The 15,553-nt window shown below is 49.6% G+C and overlaps 1 protein-coding gene across 2 annotated transcripts in view; it reads right to left on the reverse strand.

Annotated features, from left to right (window-relative positions):
• Nucleotides 1-15,553, reverse strand: part of SGSM1 (small G protein signaling modulator 1) — a gene marked incomplete at both ends in the record, with an annotated part of 75,714 nt that overhangs the window by 26,224 nt on the left and 33,937 nt on the right. The window contains 6 exons of one of the 2 annotated variants that reach the window (XM_082852507.1): nt 865-929; nt 3,405-3,534; nt 5,434-5,598; nt 10,178-10,310; nt 10,499-10,662; nt 11,829-11,896. In XM_082852507.1, coding sequence (XP_082708633.1) covers nt 865-929; nt 3,405-3,534; nt 5,434-5,598; nt 10,178-10,310; nt 10,499-10,662; nt 11,829-11,896 — 725 coding nt within the window. The remainder of the gene's footprint in view (nt 1-864; nt 930-3,404; nt 3,535-5,433; nt 5,599-10,177; nt 10,311-10,498; nt 10,663-11,828; nt 11,897-15,553) is intronic. The other variant, XM_082852508.1, reaches the window with a different exon arrangement.

Genomic DNA, 15,553 nt, shown 5'->3' on the forward strand with positions numbered 1-15,553 from the left:
AACCCTTCTACCAGGAAGCTCTTCCATTGTGGTTCCATAAATACTCACCCAATGCCTTCTTCACACCAGGCCCTGTGTTAGGCACTAGGGATGGGTAGTAACAGAACAGGCAAAAACCTTGATCTTGGGGAGCTCATGCTTTCCCTGTTTCTCCAGGCCGATACGACCTGCACTGTTTTTTCACAGGCCCAAGCAGGATATACTAACACTTTCCTAGAATCCCTGAAAATACACACATTTTATCTTCCCCATCTAGGCTGTGAGACAGGGGAAATAAAACCTGCTAAGAATCAAAATAGCAGAGTGGAAAAAACAGAGGCTTTGCCACCAGGCAGGCCTGGGTTTGAGTCCCAGCTCTGTCGCTTATTAGCCGTGTAACCTTGGGCAAGTCACTTTGCCTCTCTGTGCCTCAGTTTCCTCATCAGAGCACCTGTATTATGAATTTAGTTTTTAAGTTTTGGGGAAGGGATCAGGCCATCTTACTCTTCTGCTCCTGCCTATAGGAGAAGGGGACTGACACTTACTGAGCACCGACTGCACGCAATGCCAGGTGCTAGGGGCTTTATACATGCTTTCCATTCAATCCTGAAAACAAACCCTCTCAGGTGGGCACTGGAGATGCAATGGTGATTAAACCAAACCCCTTCCAGCAAGTGTTCACTGCCTCCCCTTAGGACCAAGGGAGACATTTTATGCCCAATCTGTAAATGAGGAAATTGAGGCTAAGAAAGGTTAATGTAACTTCACCAAAACTAGACACCTAGGAACTAGGAGTCAGGCTCCTTCCCCTGATATTGATGGCATGCAGTAGGCACTGAATAAATGCTCCCTGGAGACCACAATGGCAAATAAGGCAATACGCACATCCATAGAAGGCTCTGGAAAGAATCTGGTACTTCATATTGTCACAGAGAAGCTTTAAGGGAGCCCTGTAGGAAGGAAGGAAGGGAAAGGAACACACTTAGTACAGATCTACACATAGCCCAGGTTTGCTGGAGAGGAGCATAACTCGTTATCTCTAGGGAGCAGATTAAAACCAGCCAGTCAAGTAGACTGGGGGTGTTACTGTTTCTATCTACACAGCATCACTGCCCCTTCTTCCGCTATCAGCTTGGGAGTTAGCTCCTCCCCAACTCTGTCCCTATGGTTTGGGTAGAGCTGATTCTACCCAGTACATGACTCAGCTTGGAGTCACAGTTATCGGGCCGGGGGCGGGGGGTGTCACATGATCCAACCTGGGCCAATGAAAATCAGCCCTGGAACTTTTGTTGGAACTACTAGAAAACAGACACTCTTTTCTCTGCTTGAGTTCCTAAGCCAGTGGGATGTAGGGCAGCAGCTGCTGGGATCCGTTTTTACTACTGCACAGGAAGGGCCAGCTTGAGAATGAAACCATCATAGACACAAGCAGAGCCAAGAGCCAAAGAAACAGACATCCCTCTATGGAGCATCTCGATCCAGCCATGCCTGAAGCCACCATACCTCTGGATGTCTCAGTTCTATCAAGAGATTTTCATTTGCACCAGTTTGAAGTGGGTTTCTTTCACCAGCAGAAAGTGTTTTGACATCTTTTTATTTTTTGATTGGAGTATGGTTGCTTTTCAATGTTGTGTTAGCCTCCACTGCACAACAAAATGAATCAGCCATATATATACAGCCATGTGTCCGACTTCTAAAGTGACCCCGCTGAACCAAAGTGGAGCCAGACTGCGATTCGGACCCTGGCTGACTGCAAAGGCGGTAATGCCTCAGAGCTTCTCCTTGCATGGGAATTTGCGGGGGTGGGGGGGGACTGTTCGGGCTGAAAGAAGGCCTCAGAATTGATGGAGAAAACAGGACTGCTGAAGGTAGCGTTGTGCATTCTTGGAGAAAACAGAGTGGAGGAATATTACACCCGTTAAAAACCCAGCGAGACTGGGAAGGAGGCATGGCTGAAGTCCTCCAGTTATGCACGTGGAGGCATTAAACATTAAAGTCACCCTCTTTGTGCCCTCAGGCTGGTGAGGCTTGGCTTCCTCGGGTTACATAAGGACAGCACCACACTGACAGCTGCCCCACAGTGGCCTTGGCCGTCTGCAAGGTGGTGAGTTCCCTATCATTACAGACGTGGAAGCAGATACTATGAGAGGTACTAGGTTAGAGCAGCATTTGTCAATTGTCCATATGCACCATCAGCCACAGAATCACTTGGGGTTTCTCCAGCATGTGGATTCCTAGGTCCTGCACAGACCTACTCAGTCACGATCTCCAGTAAGTGGTCCAGGAAGCAGTACGTGATGCCCAAAGTGATTCTGATGCCTATGAAAATGTGAGAATCTCTGGTCATTTCAGCGCTTCTCGAGCTTAAAAGTACACACACGATCTTGGGACCTTGTCAAATGCAGATTCAGCTTCAGTCGGTCTGGCGTGAAGGACAGAGAATCTGCTCGGGTGATGGCACTGCTGGCGCGGAGACCACACCCTGAAGGCCAGGAAGTAAGTATATGGCTTTATCTGATGCTGGCCCCCATCTACACGCCCATGACTGAAGGCTGGACCGCCCACTGGGACAGAGGCCCAGCAAAGGAAAAAAGAATTCTATTCTCCCAGGCCAGGCCAGGCGGGGTCAATGGGAAACATGACCAGTCTCAGGAATGGGCTGCGTAGTTCCAAGGAGACAAAGCCCTGTGGGCAAGGAGAGGGATGATCTGGGGATTTAACTTTATGCAATAAATTAACAAGTGTCATTTCTTGAACATCACCATGTGCCAGGTACACATGCTGGCCACTTCAAACCAGTATGTGATTTGTCCTTACGACAGCTACATGACGTAAGCATTAGTATCCCCACTGGTTGGAAGAGCAAACTGAGGCATGTGTGGTTGTCATTAAGTAATATTTCCAGCTTCTGCCTTCCAGGAGTGTGGTAGGACACACTTCCTGGTCCCTTGTTGGTGGGGCCAATGAGGTGTGAGTGAAAATGTAGGTGCTGCACTCGGGCTGGAGCATTTAACGACTGGTTAAACCCCATCCAGAGCTCCATTTCCCTCAGTCACCGTGATTCGCAATGTTCAAGATGGTGGTGGCTCCCTCTGCCAGGCCCTTTAATGTGGAGAAACCAGAGCCCCCAGCTGACCCAGGATAGACACACAGCATGAATATGCACGATGGACAATCCTTTACTGTAATAAGCCACTGAGGTTTTAGGATTGTTTGTTACAGCGTCATAATCTTGTTTATGCTGACCGATATATGTAAGGAAGCTCCAACAGCTAGACTTCACATGGCTAGGATTTAACCCAGACATGGACGATTCTATAGCCTATGTTCACTCCTCTGAATTCAAGGCAAGGCAAGAAATGGGCATCTGCAAATCTTTGGTAAATCCTTCCGTTCCCTCCATCCACAGTCCAAGCCCCTCATACCTCTCATGGTTGCAGCCATTGGTTGAGCCACCATCAGCCGAGCCACTCTGTGAACAGGAAGATTTCCGTGGGCTGGGTTGCCATAGGGATGGCAGGTTGCTCACGGAGACATCCATCAGGTCCTGGGGGACTGTGGTGGGTAGAAGGGGCAGAGGAAGAGCCATGGTTAAAAGCCTATGTGGGTCACAGAAACCTCACCCCAAAGCAAGCAGCTCACCCCTAGACCAGCACAGGGATAGGGAAAGACTCTGAATGTCACAGCAGGAGACAGCGACCCCAAACCAGGTCCTTGAGCCCATCCGAGCCAATGAAAGCCACCACCAAGATTTCGGGCCCCCAGCAGATGGGCAGAGCCGATGAAAGCTGAAGAGACAGAAGGAGAACAGACAGAAAGAGATCAGAGCCAAGGAAACAGGCCCAATCCCCGAGCAGGAGGCCAAGCCTCACCATGTTGTCATTCAGTTGTCCTCATAGGAGGCTGGCAGGAAGGAAGGGGAGCCTGCTGGGGACGTCTGGGGAAGGCTGATGGCCTCGAGTCCCCAGAGGTAGGTCTCATGGGGAGCTCCTGGTGGTGAGATGTAAGGAAGCCTGACTCAACAGGTGAGGCAGGCCACCCAACAGCAAGGGGACCCAGTGGAGTCCCCACTGATGAGGGTGCCTGCACTGTCCATGGTCCTGGGCCTGTAGCTGCTCTACCAAGAGAGCCTCAAATAGGTTGGCAACCCCCCAGAATCATGTTGAGGGGGCATGTTGAAAAGCCATATGCCTGTATCCCACCCCTGACCTACTGAATTAAAGTAGGTCCTACTATATGCAGGCTGTATCCTGGCGATACAGCCCTTGAGTCCATGTTTCAAAAAGAGTTTTGAGGTAGCAGCCACATTTGAGAACCAAGAGGGCACAAATGATCTCCTAACTCTTGGACACTGGTGGTTCCTGATCAATTGCTCCCAAGGATATAGCACTTATAGTTTCCCTTACTGTTTTCTTTCCCAGATCCATGGGAACCTCAGCATCTGCAATGCTGCAGAACAAACACACTGGTGACCCAGGCATTAGAATTTCTACAGTTAATTTCCTGGCCTCTTGGTGCAAAAAAGTTGTTTTCTCTAGGACAGGGCTTGGTAAATATTTTCTGTAAAGGGCCAGGTAGAAAATATTTTAGGGTTTGCAAGCCACTATCATAACCACTTGACTGCTGCTGTAATGCAAAAGCAGCCAAAAACAAAAGGCAAACAAATGAGCGTGGGTATGTTCTAATAAAACTTCCTTTGTGGACACTATAATGTGAATTTCATATCATTTTCACATGTCACAAAATATTATTCTTCTTTTGATTTTTTTTCGATTTAAAAAAACGTAAACACCATTCTTAGTTCATGAGCTATACAGAATGAGACTGGATTTGGCTCGTGGGCCATAGTCTGCCAAACCCTGCTTTAGGAAATTAAGAGGGGTACTCATTTGCCCCATGAGCCATGCCTCGTCAAGGATGACTGGTAATACCTGGCCTCTTCCCTTGGGCTCTAAGGAGAGGGGGAGCTGTGGATCTGGCCCCCCTAGCCGCCACAGATCCGTAGCTGACAGCGTCTGCCCCCACCCACTGACAGAATAGAAAGCTGCCTACAGAATGAGGTTCTTGAGGCCACCAAAAGTGGCTTGTTGCCCTACTCCTTCCCATAGACTCACCAATGAGCTGGACAAGAAAGACCAGTAGGCCCCTGTAAAAAAACTTTCTAGAAAAAGTCCCAGTTCTCAGCCAATCTCAGGGAAGCACTGATCAGTTTCACGCAGATGTGGCAAGCATGCCTCCACCCCCAGCCTCTCACACCCTGCAGACATCATCAATGGATCCCTCTGCTACAGAACCCGCAACACTCCAAGCTGCGTCCTGCAGCACGGAGGTAGGACAGTGTGAGGGCATCAATATTTCTCCTGCCTCCACCTCCCCCGGGACCAAGACTCAAATGACAACATGGCAGAGGTGGCTGGCACCCAGCCCCAGGGGTGGGGAGAGCCCAGACATTACTGGGGGGCTGCGGCTTCTGACTTGATGTGGGGAGGGTGGTGTCCCATTTGGTCTGCGCCCACCGACTGCCCCTGGCCACCACTAACGCGGACCGTCCTGCAGGAACCACCATCCAGGCAGGGCCCACGGAGACAGGGGAAGTGCCACCCACAGCACTGGAAGCAACTTAAGAGGCAAAATAAAAAGCCCTGGTGAAATGGAAGGTCTGCGGTGACAGGAACACTGGAAAGGCGAGAAGAACCAATTCCCTGGGGCTTGAAACCTTCCCCTGTCCTGTTCCACTTAGTTCCCATGGATTGTGTTTGATCAGAGGAAGAAAGAATGCTGTTACCTATAAAGTGCCTACTCTGTGCTGGGTGCACATCCCCTACTATATGCAGGGGATTGCCTTATCCCTAACGACCCTGTAAGGGATGCACTTTTTTTTCCTATTTTGCAGCAGAGAAAAGTGAGGCTCAGAACGGTAACACAACTTACTCAAAGCCTCACCTTTTTGACTAAAGTCCCCCCTTCTCTTCCCACTAAGAAGAGCTGTCACTTCCCGAGCTCAAGTCCTATCATTATCCCCTTTTACAGATTAGAAGACTGAGGCACAGAGAGTTCAAGCAGCATGCCCAAGACTACTCAGCTAATAAGTGGTGGAGCCGGGATTCCAACCTAGAGGATCAGACCCCGAGATCCTATTCATACTCTCTCAGCTGTTTTCCTACTGGCTGTTGTCTCCCCAAACCATCCTTGCCCTAGACCAGCGGTTCTCAACTGGGGTGATGTTGGCCTCCCAAGGGACACTTGGTGATGTCTGGAGACATTTTGTCCGTGACTTGGGAGTTAGCTAGATGTTACTAGCATCTAGTGGGTAAGGATGCTGCTCAACATCCTATATAATATATAAGACTCTTCCCTCCTCCACCCACAAACAGTTATTCAGCCCAAAATGTCAACAGTGCCAAGGCTGAGAAACCCTGCACTGGGCAGGTGCTGTCCAATACAAATCCAATGTGAGGTACAAGCATAATTTAAAATTTCCTAGTAGCCACAATAAAAGGGTAAGAAGAAACAGATGAAATCAATCAGCAATATGTGCTGTTTAACCCAATAAACTCCAAATGTTATCTTTTTTTTTTTTGGCCGCATGGCGTGGCACGTGGGATCTTAGTTCCCCGACCATTGTTGACCAGGGATCGAACTCTCACCCCCTGCAGTGGACCGCCAGGGAAGTCCCACCAAATGTTATCATTTTCACACAGAATCAATATAAAATAATTAATGAGATATTTTACATTCTTTTTCTTGGTACAAAATCTTCAAAATCCAGTGTGCATCGTACACTTACAATTTGGACTAGCCCCATTTCAAGTGCTCAGGACCATATGCGGCTCACACCTCCCATACCAGACAGTACAGAGACTGTCTTGGCGACAGAGGGGTCTGGAAATGCCCTTCTCTGACTGTGAACCCACCTAAATGCTTGAGAACTTGTCTTTGCCTCCTCTGTGCACAAGAAGCAGGCACAGAACCAGGTGGTGGAGACAGGGGTGAGAAGACACGGAAAGGGAGTTTAGAACCATCTGTGGCCACATCTTTCCTCCCACAGGGGGAAACTCTTCTCTTATCATTTAAGGCAGGCATCTGTATACTTTTTCTGCAAAAGGCCAGCCAGTAAATATTTTTGGCTTTGTGGGCCATGTGGTCTCTGCCCCAACTAGTCAACTCTGCGGCTGTGGCTTTTCAAGCAGCCACAGACCATATGTAAATGGATGGGTGTGGCCGTGTTCCAATAAAACTTTATTTACAAAAACAAGCAGTGGGCTGAATTTGGCCCACAAGAAGGGGTTTGCTGATTTCAGATTTAGGCACTTCCTCATAAAGAACTTTACAGACCTTACAGATGAAAATCATAACATGACTGTTTTGTAAACTCTGTGACGCTCAGGGTCCTGAGAAAATCAACCAAGCACGGGGGTCACCATTTCCATGTGGGCTGAACCTGACCTTGAGGATGAAGGGAGTGAAACCACAATGCCCTCCCCTCCCCTCCCGTCAAAACAATCTGCATGGAGTGGATGTAAGAAGCACAAGCTCTGGAGCCAGACCATGTGGGTTCAAATGCCAGCCATGCCAAGGATTAGCTGGGCAATCCTGGACCAGTTTTTTAACCTTTCTGTGCCTCAGTTTCCTCCTTTGAACAAGGGGGGATGGTGATGACAGTGGTGCCTGCCTTGGAGGGCTGTGGTGAGGATTAAGTGAGTTAAGACATGGAGAGAGCACAGAAGTGGGCTCGGCACACAGTGTCACTTCGTACATGAGACCCACCATTGCTCACAGGGCATCTGCCATATTAGGTGTGTGATGTATCATTGAGCTGACTTCTAAGAATATGATCCCGGGTGGGGACTGCTGTTATCCCAGTTCTACAGATGAGGCAATGAGGCCTGGAGAGGGCCAGTCACTTGGCCACACTGCAGTGGCAGACTTGAAAGTAGTAATGTGTTCTTTTCTCTAAACCAGCAGTTCTCATCCGGGGGCAATTTGGCCCCCAGAGGACACTTAGCAGTGTCTGGAGACATTTCTGGTTGTCACAACGTGGTGCTGGCGGTGGGGGCAGATTTACTACTTGGCACCTAGCGAGTGGAGACCAGGCATGCTGCTCAACACCCTACAGTGCACAGGACAGCCCCCAACCACAAAGAATTGTTCCATCCGAAATGTCAGTGGTGCTAAGATTGAGAAGCCCTGTTCTAAATACACTGTCTTGGTTGGGGTTTCCTTGAAGGCAGACAAGGATTCAAGTGCAAGTTGGGAGATGTTCCCAAGAAGCACAGGTAGAGGACAAGTGAAAGGACACAGGAGGGGAAGGGCGAAGAGGGTAACAAGCTGGTCACTGCATCAGTTACCATCATGGGCACCTGGCGCTTGATCTCGTGGGGGACCTCTAGGACATGTGCAGAACACACATTTCAGAGTGTTCTCACCTGAGGGGTGAGGAAGCTGGGGCATTTATACACCAGCTCCTACCGGACACTGGCTGAGGGCTGCTCCAGGGAGGCACTGATTGTAATCCACCCCATCCACCCACCAGGGCAGAAGGAACCCTGGTGGCTGGAGACACTAAGGCTGGCAGCTGGCAGTGGAGCTGCCTGCACAGAGGGTGTGGGTGGGTGCAGCTAGCATCTGTTGCCCTGGCACGTGCAGGGCCACAACAGGCTAACGTGGATACTCCCCAAATAAGTAAGACATTCAGCACCCAGCCTGGCTCCCAGCAAGAGCCTACAAATTGTTTGTTGGATGAGGTCCTGTGGAGAGAGCTGCCTGGGAAGGCAGCCACAGGGCACTGGCCTCTCTGATAAATCAGCTCTCTGTGGGGGGCGGAGGGGGGGGCGGGGGCATGCGCCATGTGAGCCATAGTACCGCAGAGAGGCTAGGATGGCTTCAGACCCTGATCCTGGGCAGGAACGGATATGGCAGTACACCATATCCGTCAGGACGCTCCATGGCTCTTAAAGACACAGGAACATGAGGCTTTGCTCCTAACTGAATACACGTGAAAACACAGGCTAACCCAAGCAACATAAGACCTTACCACCAAGCCTGCCCACGTCCCAGCTCCGACAGCAGTGGACATGAACTGGAGCATTAAGCAGCCTGGCACGATTCGTCCAACCTAGCCAGGGAGGGTGTCTGCTTTCAAAAGAGCCTCTCACTGCCCAGCGTGGTCACTTAAGCAAAGGGAATCTCAGAGCCATTATCCATCAAATGGGAACAGGGCTGCAGAGGGTTAAATATTTAAAATAAGGTTTATAGAAAGAGCCTATAACTTATTATTGATTTGTTTAACAGACATCCACACAGTGCTTAACAAATGTCAGGCCTCCTTCTGAGAACTTTTCAAATATTAATTCATTTCATCGTCACCACAGCCCTCTGGTAATGAAGATCTTCATAGCAACAGTTTCCATTCACTAAGCACCTACTTCATGGCAGTCACCATGCAAACTGTAGGACACATGTTTTAATCTTGTGTGCCAGTGCCCAGGGCTTCCCTTCCCCTCTGCTGGCTTTTATTTATTTATTTGTTTGTTTATTTATTTATGGCCGCACCACGCGGCTTGCTTGATCTTAGTTCCCTGACTAGGGATTGAACCTGCGCCCTCAGCAGTGAAAATGCAGAGTCCTAACCACTGGACCACCAGGAAATTCCCCCCCTCTGCTGTCTTGACAACCCTTTATTGAGGGCCTACTGTATGCGAGGCCTCATTCTATGGGCATTACATTGACCAGCTTATTATCTCATTGAATCCTTACAACAATACCTTGAAGTAAAATAATAACAACAACATAATAGCATGTGAATGTTCTTTCTGTGCCAAGTGCTTTATCTCATTTGATCCTCGCAAGAGTCCCATGAAATAGGTGCTATGAATAGGTCCCCATTTTACAGATGAGGAAACCAAGGCACAGAGGGGTGAAGTGACTTGCCCAAGTTCAACCAGGATTCCAGAGCCCATATCACTGCTGCTACCCCATGCCACCTTGTGCCCATGGACATCTTTATTAGCTAAGTAGAGAGTGCTTATTTGTTTTCATTTGGGGGAAATCAAGGCTGCCAAGACCCCAACTTCCTGATTCCAGGTCCCCCTGCTGGCCCCAGAATCCACATCTCTTGTCCTCTAGTTCCACATGGCTGAAGTCAATTTCAGGACCAGCTAACAGGTGGATCCCTGGGCCCAGGGCCAGGGCAGCTTACCGAATTCGGACTGCATGCCAGGGTAGATGATCCTGAACACGTAATCCGTGGCCTCCTCATCTTCCTTGTCTGAAGACGTGGACTCGGACGAACCCTGAGGGCTTCGCTTGCGCAGTTTGGGAAATACTTTGCCCTGAAAGAACAAATCCCAGTGCGTGGTCCCTGGGACTCACCTGTCTCCACAACCTGCACAGCCCGAGGATCTCTGCGGGGCGTGCAAGAGCCTATGCAGCCACATAAGGGCCCATGGGCAAGAACAGCCAGCCACTCCCCATGGCTTACCCCTACCCCAGCCTCCCTGGGGCTCCCACGATCACTCACCTTCCCCCGCTGAGACCAGAGTGGCGGGTCCAGCTGCCCGTGAGGGAGGAGCCCATTCTCCAGGCACGAGAGGAACTGCAGGAGGTGACCTCCCTTGGGGAAGCGGAAGGGCGGCCTCTGGATCCCGTCCTGGCTGACCAACACCACTGTCCCACCGCTGTCCACTGCCACCGCGACCGGCCAGAGGAGACCCAGCAGGAAGTCACTATGAGACACAGTGATGGGCCCCCGCCCAGGCATGCCCAGCCAGACCCAGCGGTCCTGCTCTAAGGCTCTGGGAAAGGTCTGGGCAGAAGCTCAGGGGCAGCTGTCACCTCCTCTGAGTCCCCCTCATCCCACCCACCAAGGTCATCAACTGGGGAACTACAGGACAAGGTCAAGAAGAAGGTGCTTGGCCTCCCTGCATTCACCCACCAAAGGAAAAAGGTACCCCCAAACACCCTATGCCACTCAAACACACTCTACAAATTGACCTGACCTATTTTTGTATGGAGGCTTTCAGACAGACCCATTTTTAGGGCAGTAATTGACTCTTTTTTTTTTTAAATTTATTTATGTATTCATTTATTTTAGTAATTGACTCTTGCTAGCATGTATTAAGCATTTACTGTATACATGCATAGCACGTTAAAGGCACTGTCTTATTGTAATATTCCAAAGAGCACTATGAGGCATATCTATTACTGCCTATTTTGCATATGATAAAACTGAGGCTCAGAGAGGTTATGTAACTTGCCCAAGGTCACACAGCTGGTGAGTGGCAGGACCTGGATCTGAACCCAAGTCTGTCTCATTAAATAATTTAAATCACTGTGTTTTGTGTCTTGGTGATGTACAGATTCCTTTCTTAATAAAGCAAGATGGCCCTCTGCTTGTTCAGAATATACCTTCCTTGAGCTATAAAGGAGAACTCTAGCTATAAATCTTTGATTTTCAGAACACTGACTTTGGAGGGACAAAGGCCTGGGTTTGAGACCAGACTGGGGAGCTTAGGAAGTATATCAATGTGCCACGCTGCTTCCTCACCTCTAAAATGGGAATGATGGAGCCCTTTCCACTGGGTTGTTGCAACGATTAGATAACAAGCATGTGAATAGTGAGAACTGTGCCTGATACATGGGTTTAATGCTGAGCCCTTAACAAATGCCATTTGATCCTCACAGCAACCCCATGAATAGACACTGTCATGATTTCCATTTTACAGATGGGGAAACTGAGGCTCAGAGAGGTGAAGTCACTTGTCTGAGGTTGCACAGGTAATAAGTGGGTGGGGTAGGCAGGGGGTCCAGGAGGAACACACCCCAGCCCCATGCTCACCCTCAGTCCCTACCTTGCTGGTGGCAATGCAGGTAGACAATCTCCTCCAGGCGGATGGTCATGGCATAGTCCCAGTAGACGCTGGAAGGAGAGGGAGGGTCAAGCTTGCAGGATGTCTGCCCAACTCGCCATGGGGAAGCCCAATCCATGGGCTCCTCCACCCTCCTCACCAGGACCACCTATCCCCAACATCCATGTCCCAGTCTTCCCAGACTCTATCTCCCCTTCTTCTGGTTCCAGTACCCCAATTTTCCAAGGAATCCCCCCTACACACACATTTCTTTAACCCCAGTCCATGTGGCTAAGGCTGACCTCTCCTACCCTCCCCCACCTCAAGGACTCCAGGAATGGGCACCTGACGCTGGCTTGGCCACTCAGTATATGACACTGTTCCAGCCACTGTGATTGGTTCACAGATTGCCCCATGATGCAAGCAGAACCAATGAGACTCAATTATTGGATTTATGTTAGAAATCTCTGGGAAGGAGATGCTCCTTTCTGCTAGGAGAGTAGTGGTTAGGAGATAGAACTCTGGAGATGTAGAGGGCCATGGCAAGAAAAAGCCTGCCTGTGAATGGAGTCAACAGTTGGGAAAGTAGAGCCAAGAGATGGGAAGAGTTCAGGTCCTCATTTGAGTCCCTGGATCCAGCCATGCCTGAAGCCATCACCCTGGATTTTTCAGTTCATGTGAGCCAATGATTAAGGCAGTTTGAGTTTGGTTTTCTGTCACCAGCATCTAAGATAAGAGTATTGACCAACTCCAGGCCACCATGTGTCCATGTGGTTAGAACAGCCACTCAACAGCCTTAACTGCACAGGTCTCAGCAGGGTGACTTGAAGGCTTCCATGAACCTCATTTTCCTCCTCTATAAAACGGGGCTCATAATAATATCTACTGCATCGTGTTGCTGTGAGGATTAAATGGAATCACATATTTGAAGGGCTTAACACAGTGGTGATGCATGAAAAGGTACTTGGTGAACAGTCCCTGTGATGATTTACTTAAGGTTTTCCATTTCCAGCTCAATGCCTACTGCTGTCTTGAAACAGATTGCCCTTCCCCTCAGAACACAATGGACAGTGGGGGCCGCAGGAGTGCACTGTTCAAGTTTCCTTCAGATCTTGCTGTGGGGAGCAGAGCTGACCAACCAACAGCTTCAGAGGCCGCCCCTGTGGATCCACCACATCTGTGCTAAGGTCATGCTTCACTTGAGCTGCTTTTAGTCAGGACTGAGCACGTGGGGGTGACAGTATAGGTCTATTCGTGTGGCTGGGAGACTCCTCCAATGGTCAACTTTAGCCCAGGGATTCCCTACTGATCTGGCCAAATGTTCTTAGAACTGCACTGTGTCCGAGATTCTTCTTGGCCAGTCTTCCTTCCTTTCCCCATCCCTTCCCAGTAATAAGAACAGCTTCTCGGTCTGCCCGCCTCGTCCTGCTCCTCACTTTGATCCTTTGCAGGTTCTTCCCCCATTACATCTCTTCTGCACGTCTACTCCTGTCTTGGTGTCTGCTTCTTGGAGGACACTGACACAGGCGTCAAGGTCAGGCAGGGTTTAAATCCCACTCCTGCCACCTACGTTGAGCCAGTCTTTCCCCGTCTCTGGGCCTCAGTTTCCTCTGATGTGAAGCAAGGAAGTTGGAATATAAGCTCTCCGAGGGTCCTTCCTGCACAGGTCTATACCAGAATCAGTCTCGTCAGGACCCATGGAGTGAATGTCCTTGGACGATAGTCAAGTACACGAGCGTTGTTCCGAGAAGCAGCCTCTTCCGAGCCCCTCACAAGGCGAGTCTCAGTGAGGAGCTCCTTCCCAGGGCTTCCACACCAGGCCCATCACACAGGGCTGCAATTGCCTGTTTTCTCCTCTGTCTCTCCAAGGGGTGCTGTGGGGGCCACAGGAGTGCTCCCAGTTCCTGGAGAGGGACTGGGCTTTTTGTTCACTTCTGCAAAATGCTTAAAGAATGTTCATAATGAATGGTAAATGCTGGATCCTGGAATGCCCAGGAAACAAGGCAACTCTCCAATTACCACCAGACACCAGCAAGGAGGACCTCTGTGGCCACAGGTCCTTTGGATCCATCTAAATTAACACCAACAAACCCCATGACCGGGATGCCTTTCCAGCTGCCAGGCTTCCTGCTAAGGGCTTTATATGCATTTTCTTATTGACTCTTCCCTGTATGTCTCTTCAGAGGTTCCATTACCACATCCCCATTTTACAGATGAACAAACTGAGGCTCAGGGAGGTGAAGTTGATTATCCAAGGTCACTCAACTGGGAAGGAACAAGAGTTGAGTTTCTGTTTTCGTTTTACATGTTCTAACGGCTTCTAGAGTGGAATTTCTGGGTCATATAGCAAGGGTATGTTATAAGAAACTTCCAAACTTGTTTGTAAAGTGGTTGGACCATCAGCAGTGTATGAGGGTTCCAGCTGTTCCACATGGCAGGGCTGAGACTTGAGTCAGGTCTGGGCTGACTCCAGAGACCAAATATCCACCTTTCTGGTGGTATTTCCCCTTGAACATCAGGAAACCCAGCTGGGGAGTTATGATCCTGGCTGTGTAAGAGGGAAGTCTGGCTGGGAAAAGAGGAAAGAGGTCCTGAACCTCCTCCTCCTTATCGTCATTGTCCCTTGATCCCCAGAGGGATGCTGGAGCCCCTGGGTTCCCCCCTTTCCCATGCCAACACGCACATTCCTGACCCCTGGCTGTTTTTATTCCAGTGAGCCTCAGTTCCAGGCAAGGATAACAAGGATAGATGGGGGTTCAGAACCCAGGGCTGGGGAAGTTCCCAACCCCATTAGCAGTGACCTTCGACGTGCAGATTCAGCTGGAACTAAATATTGAAGCACTTATGATATGCCTGTCCACAGAGGAAAAGATGATGCAGAAACAGGCAGAAACAGAGTCCCCAATGATTTGAGCTGGAGGGAAGGTGCCTGGCAACCATTTGGTCCAATGTCTTTCCCAAAACATTAACATCAAAAGTTTCCTGCCCACACAATCCTGGGCTTAGGTCCAACCAACAAACAGAGTCCTTGTGTTGTTGAAAGCTTTGATGTTTGGTGGAAGACACGTCAATGTTTAGGAACCCCTGCAGACCCTTGGGGAACCCTTCATATTTTGGAGACCTCATCCTGTCCACCCACCTCATTTGATAGGAGAGGGAAGCTGAGGCCCAGAAAGGGGGAGTGATGTACCCCAGGTCATCCAGTGAGGTGAGGACCGAGCAAGGACTTGTTCCCATCACATCCATTTATTCATTGCTTATTCGTTGTCTCCTTCAGTACAACGTAAATACAGCGTAAGCTCTGAAAGATCGATTTTCCTCTCCTTCTACGCATCTGTTCTCTCTCTTAAGCACAGTGTCTAGCACACGGTAGGTACTCAGTTAACATTTGATGAATGAATCCAGGTCCCCTGACTTCCCTGCTTTGCTTCACAGTTATTTGATATCTAAAGGGCGAGACAGTCGGAACACAAGTAGTAACAGATTTATTATGATTTTGTAAATGCTAAGAAGGAGATTCAGGGGACCTCCGTGGGACCTGAACTCAGCTGGGAGGTCAGGGAAGGCCTGATATAGAGATTTCAGATGAACAAGCTGATATAAGGTTCAAGGGCAAGAGCATTTCCTCGGCTCCCACACCGCTCCTCCCAGAAGGTGTTGCCATCAGAAACTCAGGAGTCTGGCTGGAGCTGAATTACGTGGCCCAGCTGAGGACTGACTGCACCTCC

The sequence above is a fragment of the Leucopleurus acutus genome (assembly GCF_964270905.1).
Source record: "Leucopleurus acutus genome assembly, chromosome: 13".
Lineage (NCBI taxonomy): Eukaryota > Metazoa > Chordata > Mammalia > Artiodactyla > Delphinidae > Leucopleurus > Leucopleurus acutus.